General features: G+C 37.4%; 1 protein-coding gene across 1 annotated transcript; it reads left to right on the forward strand.

Moving 5' to 3' along the window:
- The first annotated feature begins 316 nt into the window (after window positions 1–316).
- rasd2b (RASD family member 2b) lies at window positions 317–3,143 on the forward strand. Its single transcript, XM_053477426.1, has 2 exons — window positions 317–903; window positions 2,406–3,143. The coding sequence occupies exons 1-2, from the start codon at window positions 378–380 to the stop codon at window positions 2,936–2,938; spliced, it is 1,059 nt and encodes a 352-aa protein (XP_053333401.1). The 5' UTR covers window positions 317–377; the 3' UTR covers window positions 2,939–3,143.
- The last annotated feature ends 6,116 nt before the right edge of the window (window positions 3,144–9,259 follow it).

The raw sequence follows: 9,259 nt of genomic DNA on the forward strand, positions 1-9,259 counted from the left end.
AATAAAAACCGTTTCGTAGGTGAGCTCTTGAGGTGAAATTTTGTATTGCAAAACGCATTTTCCCATAGGAAATAATGTAAAGGCAGATAATTCGTTCCGCCTATTCAAATTTATTACCAATATCACCAATTTCCAACAATTTTTGTTTTTGCTACTTCGTGTAAAATAAAAAAATTCCCATGCCTGGTGTTCATGTACAGGACCAAAGTTTTGTAGCTATTTCTCCAGCATACACACCCCTTTGCGTATATAAGGCAGGTTGGAGAGGCGCACAGAGTATCTTCAGCTCTAAGACACACACACACACACACACACACACAGAGAGAGAGAGTCAGTCAGACTGTTAGAGCACTGATCAGATAACTCCAGCTCTCCTGATGTCTCCTGCACCGTCTGACACCAACACTGCGGAGCTCCAAAGCGCCCCGGTGCCGCGCATGCAGCCCGGGCACGCGGCCGACTTCCTCCCGAGCCCCTCCAGCGCCTTCCTGAGCGGCCTGGGGCTCGGCGGGCTCGGGGTGGCCGCCACCATCTCCAAAGCTGGACTGGGAGTGCAGAGACTGGCCGCGGCGCAGCTCATAAAGCGCCGGGAGAAGAAGGCGCGTGCGGCGGCGGAGGACCGGAACCAGACGGCGGCGGTGCTGCGCGCCCGGGAGTCTCTGAGCGCCGGGCCGAAGCCGCAGAACTGCAGGAGGATGGTGGTGCTCGGAGCGCCGCGCGTCGGCAAGACGGCCATCCTGAGGCGCTTCCTGCGGGACGGCTTCGACGAGCAGTACGAGCCCACGCGCGAGGACTTCACGCGCAAGGTCTACAGCATCCGCGGGGAGACGTACCAGGTGGACATCCTGGACGCAGCCGGGGAGAGGGACTTCCCCGCCAAGCGCAGGCTCTCCATCCTCACCGGTACGCACACACACACACACACACACACACACACATAGAGACTTCACAAAATGCCACCGGGTTTAACAAGTTGTTTGAAAAAGCAGTAAAAATGTAACATTATGGAAACTTTCATTTCGTTTTGTTTTTACACAAATGCATATAGGCATGAGATATAAAACTCAACCGGACAAAAGTTAAAATCTTATATTTGATATTAAGTTATTTATTTAGTGGTAGCTAGTTTTGTTGTTTGTTTGTTTTTATTTTACCTTCTTGGTGTTTACCAGGCTATAAATTACTTTTTTAATTGACTTTTTAAGTAAATGTAAATAAATAATTAAAGCGGTTTTTTATTTATTTTTATTTTTTATGTTTCTTATGCTAGTCATATATTGTAATCATTTCCAAAAATATTCAATTCTATTATGTTTACTTAATATACTTACATATAAATATATAAATAAACAATGTTCAGTATTTAAATTAAAAACATACCAGAATTTAGACTCTCCAACCACTCTTCAAAAGCGCTTATCCTACATGATGTAAGGCTGCTCTCAAATCCCCATGTGATTTTAAATGTTTTAGATGATAACAAAAAGATTTATAAAAACATGTTGTTTTATTTAATATTTTTTAAAGTTATTTACTACTCAGTGTTTATTAATTAATTAGAATTTAATTTATAGCTATTCAGTGAGACTTTTTCCCCAGTGCATCTTAAACATGCTTGATTTTGACAGAATTCCCTAAAAGTCAGATTTTAAACACCGTAGTATTTATGAATTTTACAGATTTTCTATGATTTTACACACTTAAATACTTTTTAAAGCTTTTGTAAAACATAAATCTTTAACAAAACAAAAGCTTTATCACATCCCTTGATGCTTTTTGTTTACAACAACCTAGAAAAAAAGTTCTTTGCCACACCTCAATTCCAAGAGTGTTTCTCCATTTTTCTATGACATGCAGGTCATTGGTGTCAGATGACTATTAAATGCTAGGCAAGCATTTTAAAGAAAGGTTATAAATAAAAGTACAGTCTTCATCCTATTTACAATTTTTCCACCAGCTTGGCTCAAATTTCTGTGAATTTAAGAATCGTATCTTGAAATTCCTGTTCAGCGAGTGAGACTATCACTCAGGTTATCTGTAGAGGGTCTTTAAAAATCGAGGCCTGTTAAGCAAACTTCAGGACAAAATGGTAAACTATTGTAGGTTTGCTAGGGGGATAAGCTTTTTAGGGCTTTAATGGGTCCTGAATAGGTGCCATGATATGAGTATATGCTCAGTTTTATTAAAAACACCTGATTTAAAGGAAATCATTATAACAATGTTATTATGATTAACTAAGTTAAAATTCCAAAAGAAGTTTGTGTTAAATTTAAGCATTTTTGCATTGGCTTTCACAAGACTTTTGCACAGACTAGTTTTGCTTTGCTTTCATATAGTTTGCATTGTCAGATTTATCAAAATGTCACTGACCGAGCTTCTTTTCCTTCTTTTCTTGTCTCATGCAGGCGACATTTTCTTGCTGGTGTACAGTGTGGATGATCGCAGTTCATTTGATGAAGTGTGCGCTCTACGTTCTGAGATCTCGTCAGCCAAAGCAGCGTTGCTGCGCTCCAAGGCTCGTGTGAGCACCGTGCCCGTGGTGGTGTGTGCAAACAAAGTGGACTTGCCAGTCGAGCAGCATGCGGTGTCACGCACAGAGGCCCTGCACATGTTCGCAGATAGCTGCGCGCTCTATGAGACGTCAGCCAAAGACAGTAAAAACCTGGAGGAGGTGTTTGCGACGTTAGCTGAGCGAGGTGGACTCCCGCTCGAGACAGGGCCCTCTCGCCACCGCAAGCTCTCCATCCGCTCGTACCACGCCATCCTACGCGCGACACGTCAACGCAGTGGGGACACACCCTGCGGCGCGGTACAACCGCTCGCACGGAGACCCAGCTTCGGAACAGACTTACAGCTCGCACTCGCCTCACGCGAGGAACAAACACAGAGCATGAAGCTGAGTAAAGCGGGGACACATCCAGGCTGCCCTATCCAGTGACCTCTTACACCTTCACACACCAACACGGACAATTTTCATTCTCATGAACAATTCTGTCAAATGTAGCATTCTCAGAACCACAACTCGCTCCATGATCTTCCGTTCGTTTTCGTTTTCATTTTGTATAGTACAGCTTGTTGTAAGTGTTGCCAGGTTGAATGTGTGTGTCTATATATACACATAGACAAGACAATATATTGGAAATGATAAAACATGATCAAATCGAATGCGTTTTTAATAAAACCAGTTTGATACTAAAGCCTGATAAGGGTCCTGTTATTTCTATTCCTCTTTTATGGATGCGTTTTATCCGTGTGTGTATTAATGTTGTGTGTGCCTGCACAGGTCTCTGACTCCTCTTTGAGACTGGTTAATTAATGAGCAGAGCATTTCAGATGAAATGTAGGCTAGAGGATAATATTAAATCAGAGATAAAGAGTGATGTCGTGACTGTTATTTACTAGAGAGGGCCATGCAAGTCACCTTCGTGATATGATAAATGCTGCCCGTGAGTGATTCTGCTAACACACACATTTCACACTGCATAAAGCATAGAGAGGATGTGTGAAGCTGAAGAGCCCATGTGTGTGTCTTCTGATTGCAGTGCATGGTTGGAAGCGATGTTGTTTCAAGGCTAATGTCCCACACATTCACTAGTACAGGCAGAACACCAGGTGAGGCATCACACAAAGAGTTACATAACTATTCACTTTTATCCGTCTTCTATTTGACATTAGTTACTTTTCTTTTTCATACATTTCCTGAATCCTGTAGTGTCTGGATCAAGCTCTAAACTTGCTGAGTCCCAGCTAACAGGAACATTTTGCAGAACATACACTTACATACATTCCTGTTAGATTCATAACGTTCTTTGCCGTTCTTAAAACAAAACATTTAAAAAGAATATAATGGGAAACAAAAAATGTTAAATACCGATATGGAAACCAAACTTTAAAAATGTTACTGTAGCAAATAGTAAATGACGTTATGGTAGCCAATCTTGAAGAAAAAAAAAATGAAAAAAGAAAATGCTTAATAACGTTATGGGCTAAACCTGGAAAACTTTATTTAAAACAAAAATGTTCCTTTAAATGTTAAGTAATTAAAAAAAAAATAGAGCAAACGTTAAATAATGTTATGGGAGAGAAACTTGAAAAATGTGCCTGGAACAAACACTAAAAACATCTTAAGTATCCATTTTATTACATTTCATGATAATTTATTATTACTATTTTGGGAACAAACATCCCTGGAACAAACAATTAAAATGTTATGGGTATTGAACTTGAAAGACATTTGTCCAACAATGCAAACTTGAAAAATGTTTTACCTGATTCTCATTTTTTGCTTTAATATTTAACTTTACACAGGTATTTTCTTTTAGTGTTATGGAAACCTTAACTTAAACAGTTGTAGAACAAACACTGTTATGGGAACTAAACATAAACATTGTCTTATTTTATGGGAACTTGAAAAACATTTTTATACCAAGGGCTACATAAACATTTTTTTTTATTATTTAAACAACTGCACGCTTTAATATCTGTTCAAGCAGCATCTCACATATCAATTATATTAAGCATACAGTAACTTATAAGCACCACAGTAACAAAAGCAAAACAATATAAAGATTTTTTCCCACATTTTTTATTTAAAAAATCGCAAAAAAAATACATTATAGCAAATTAAAATATCTTATACTGTATCTAGTCACATGCAATTTCTGTCTGGGAGGAATTCCTTCAATAGAATGGATAAAAAAAAAATCTTAGCATCTTAGCAAGTGCCATATTCTTGAATCTCGCCAAACATCTCTATAATTTCTTAAAATAGGATTACAACAAACCATATGCAAGATAATATAAGATAAATATTGTTCTCATGTTCTCATTCTATAGGCAGATAATTTTGCTACTTTTAATTAATTAATTTTAAATTATCAGCCAGTGGAACAAGATATTTTTTGCTTGCAATTTTAGTAACACTTGACTAGAAATGAGCTTAATAGTCTTATATTAGTTTGTTGTAAATAAATAAATTATATTAACATTTCAAGAATATTAGACTTATAATAAAATATTTCTAACAAATATTTAAACAAATATTGCAAAGTTTTAAACAAAACCTTTTTGCTCTATTCTCAGATAACTTTGCTAGTTTTATTTTATTACTTGAAAAAAGGCTAATTATCTGCCAGTGAAACAAGACATTTGTAATTGTTTTATTGTTTGGTTTACTGCAATATTATTTTAAGAAATTGTAGATAAATGTGACTAGATTTAAGATTTTTTTACTTTGCTAAGTTGTTTTTTTATGTTAATTCAAACATGGCAAAAAATGAGATCTTAGTAAGTAAAATATTCTTGAATCAAACTTATATATGATTTCTTAAAATAAAAATTACAACAAACCGAAATAAGATTATTAAGCTTGTTCTACTGCTCTTGTTCTACTGCTCTTGTTCTATTGGGAAGACATTAATTTTTTTAAAGAACAAAATGATCTGCCAATAGAACAAGACATCTTTGCTTAAAGCTTTGGTAGTTGACTAGGAATACACTCCAGGGTCTTATATTAGGTTTGTTTGTGTTATTTTAAGAAAGTGTAGAACAACTTGACTCGATTTCAGTTGTTAAGACGTCATTTTTTTTGCAGTGAACTAGTATCAATCTGTAAAGGACAACAGACTTGTGTGTGGGAGGAATTCCTCCATGAGTGGGTGTCAGTGGAATTAAATAACACCATTCTTCTACCACCTCTCCACTTCATGCAAAGTGAGAACCATGTAAGCAAAACAGAAAGAATACTTTTCTTACTGTAGACTGCTGATTTTAGTATCAGTATGACTAGACCAGATCGCTAAATGTTCAGTATCCTTTTAATCATCTAGTCATTGCAGCAGCTGGAGGAGGATGGGAGAAACGATTATGACATTTTGATGGAAGCCTTGAAAGTTTTGATTATTTGTAGTGAGTGTCCTTGATTACGTTTAGCTCCTCAGGCATCCTTGGTTGAACAGAATTCAATAGAGCCGCCTGGGTACAAAGTCACATAGAGTCGTGTTGAACAAACAGAACAAACAGTGCTCATTGTCCTCTGGCAGTGTCTGAACGCCAGCTTAGAGACACACTGCAGCTGGCTTCACATTTCTCAGAGGACGCACGAGTTAACAGACAGGTGACAGCTTGTGAAAGGTTAAAAGCACACAACACGAGATTTACAGTCTTTTCGCTGGAGCCATGTGAACGTTATATCACCTTTCACCTAGATAGATCCCTACAGAAGCTTGCCAAGCTCATCCCTAAACTCATGCTTTCTCATTAAAATAAATGTCTAGCAATGTTTTTTCGTGACTCGAGTATTCTGTCATAAAAAGAAAAAGTGAAAAACGAATGTGGAGGAAGGACTGGTTGGGGTAGGTGAGTGTGATTTAGTGGTCTGAGCATTTCACACCATCACACCATCATCCTACGCGACTGTAGAGACGAGAACGGAGCATGGAGACGTCTGTAGAAGGTCCAGCGTGATCACATCATGAGTGGGTTCTTGTTTGGGAGATGACACAGCTTTTACTCTTCTTATGATTTGCTGTACACAGCATATAGATCCAACAGATCTAAGAATAAACACTGAGGAAATCCCTGACTCACAGGGTTGCGTGATGAAGCGGACTTCCTGTAATCAACCCTATAGCAGTTTTACAAACTTTAAAGTTTGAATTAAAACTTATTAAACAATGACGTCATACAAATTTATCTGATTTTTTAAGTTTGTTTAATGTTTACAAAACTGTTTTGTTTGATGTTACAGTCCACCTCATCAAACATTTACTTTATACTTAAGTACATGTTTAATGTATCTGTACTTTAAGTGAATACTTCTATAAGCAAATACTTTTCCCTTTTACTCCACTACATCCTATAAAAGATATCTATACATTCTACTTCACTACATTAAATGTTGCATTAAATAGCCAGAGTATTGCCACCTGCTGTCTATTATTAATATTTGCCTGATTTGCCTTCCCTCCGTGAGATGCTTAGTTATGTACCAGGTTTTTAAAATCAGAAATGGAGATGGAAACGTAGTGAAGGGGCCAGGGGTAGCTCAGTGGTTAAGGCATTGGACTACGGTTCGGAAGATCGCAGGTTCAAACCCCACAACCACCAAGTTGCCACTGTTGGTCCCTTGAGCAAGGCCTTTAACCCTCAGATGTGTAACGAGATAAAAATGTAAATCGCTCTGGATAAGAGCGTCTGCCAAATGCCTAAATGTAAATCAATCCTGACAGAGATGGAACAACATGTTTACAGCCATTTGAACTTTTTACTCAATAAATACAGCAATTAATGTAAAATATACTTTTGAAAAACTTGAACTCAACAAACACATGGCAGAGAGTGAATTTAATCAGAATGTTGCTGCTGCTGGGAACTAAAGTATGAAAAAAAAAAATAGTCCTACGAAAACCAAAAATAAAAAAAGAGAGAACAAACATAAGGAAACACGTGACACACATCCATGGATACAAGTTCCTATAAACCAACTGTTACTATGGAAACCAAAGCACTGGATGTATAACCTACAGTGCTATGGTAAAATGATGAGGACACTATAACACTGTTCTACACAGTATTGGCAAGGGTTTATGGACACTTGAAAAATGTTATGTAGATTTAGAAGTTCTCATTCCAAGTCTTGGTCACTGGATGTGGAGATGCTGATGTTTGCTGGTATAATGCGCTTCACTCCAGTCTCCATGTTAGAACATGGCTGTGGGGGATTTGTATTTATTCAGCTACAGGAACATCAGTTAGCTCAGACGTTGATGTTGGGATGCCGAGGCTCCAGTTACAGTACAGTTCATCTCAAAGGTGATGGTTCAGTGGGGTCGAGTTCAGTCAGGACGCTCAAGTTCTTCCACTTCAAGTTTAACACCTTATACATAAATATTATAAAATGTAATTTTATATAGTATTGCATATATAATGTAATGTAATTATATAATAATAGCTACAAATTATATAATCTGTGTATATATAGCGGTGTTTCGTTTCATGTCATCCTAATATTTTATCCAATCTTTATCTTTATGATAAATAAATTCTCAGACGGACATTTTTTGGTCACTCTTCGTGAAAAACCACGTTAATGTTTTCTAATGTTTGTGTGTAAGGTGCATTTTTTAAATGGTAATTGTAAGTGTAGAAGCCATATTATTATTATTATTATTATTGTTGTTGTTGTTATTATTATTATTATTATTATTATTATTATTATTATTATAAATGCTACACGCAGCCTCATCTCCAGAATGTAGTATCACAAGTGTCCAAGTGTTCTCTCAAGTTTTCTGTTTGTGTCCTTGTAAAGATCTCACATTCATTGCTCTTTCTTTGTATGAGTGTGTGTGTGTATGTGTGTGTGTGTGTGTGTGTGTGTGTGTGTGTGTGTGTGTGTGTGTGTGTGTGTGTTTTGTCTGGATGCTCCATGCTCTTGTCACCACATGTCCTCGTGTTACTACGGAGATACTGTTGGCATAGAAATGGATCTTCGGCAGTGTGCTTCTACGGCACGCAACAGCTGCATCAGTGGCCTTCACAGTTCAAACTCCCCACCAAACACACACACACACAAACACACACACTCCGTGTGAATTCATATCCAGTACCGTAGCCATGTTCAGCACGTGTCAGAATTTACAACAACAACAACAACAACAACAAATCTTTTTCATTCTGATTCCTTCACTAATCTTCTACTATATAGAATCCTGGACTCTGATTGGTCAGAGAAGAATGCTTTGATTAATTTTCTAAAACACCGGCTCTGAGACTAATTTGTTTACAACTTTAACTGTAACTAGAAAATGACAGACTATAAGATGTGGCATTTGTTAAAAACCTAATCTTTGGAAAACAATCAACTTCACTTACTGGTATCAGTGACTCTGCTGTGTTTTACTGTAAGACTATTCACTCAGTGTGTTTATGTCCATGATGTAGCTTTTGCGTGTGAGTGTGGGTCTTATCTCTGTGTCATATCAGACTCCTGACTTGCACCTGCCCTTCTAATTACCGCTTTTGTATAGGTGTGTGTGTGTGCGTGTGTGTGTGCGTGTGTGTGTTACTGAATATGAAAATCTTAACCTTAATTTAAAGTATGCATATTCCCTGTATTTCAGTGTGATGTATTTGTGATGATTTATTTATTTATTTATTTATTTATTTATTGCTTCCTGAATCTATCCATCATTACATTTCTGATAATAAAATACAAACAAATATTAAAACTTTCAGAAGTAGTGGATGGAAGTGACCT

This window comes from Clarias gariepinus, chromosome 18, assembly GCF_024256425.1.
Source record: "Clarias gariepinus isolate MV-2021 ecotype Netherlands chromosome 18, CGAR_prim_01v2, whole genome shotgun sequence".
NCBI lineage: Eukaryota > Metazoa > Chordata > Actinopteri > Siluriformes > Clariidae > Clarias > Clarias gariepinus.

Coding starts and splice junctions, on each gene's coding strand:
- rasd2b (XM_053477426.1), top strand. CDS start 378: ATGTCTCCTGCACCGTCTGACACCAACACTGCGGAGCTCCAAAGCGCC. Junction 904..2,405: donor CAGGCTCTCCATCCTCACCG/GTACGCACACAC, acceptor TGTCTCATGCAG/GCGACATTTTCTTGCTGGTG.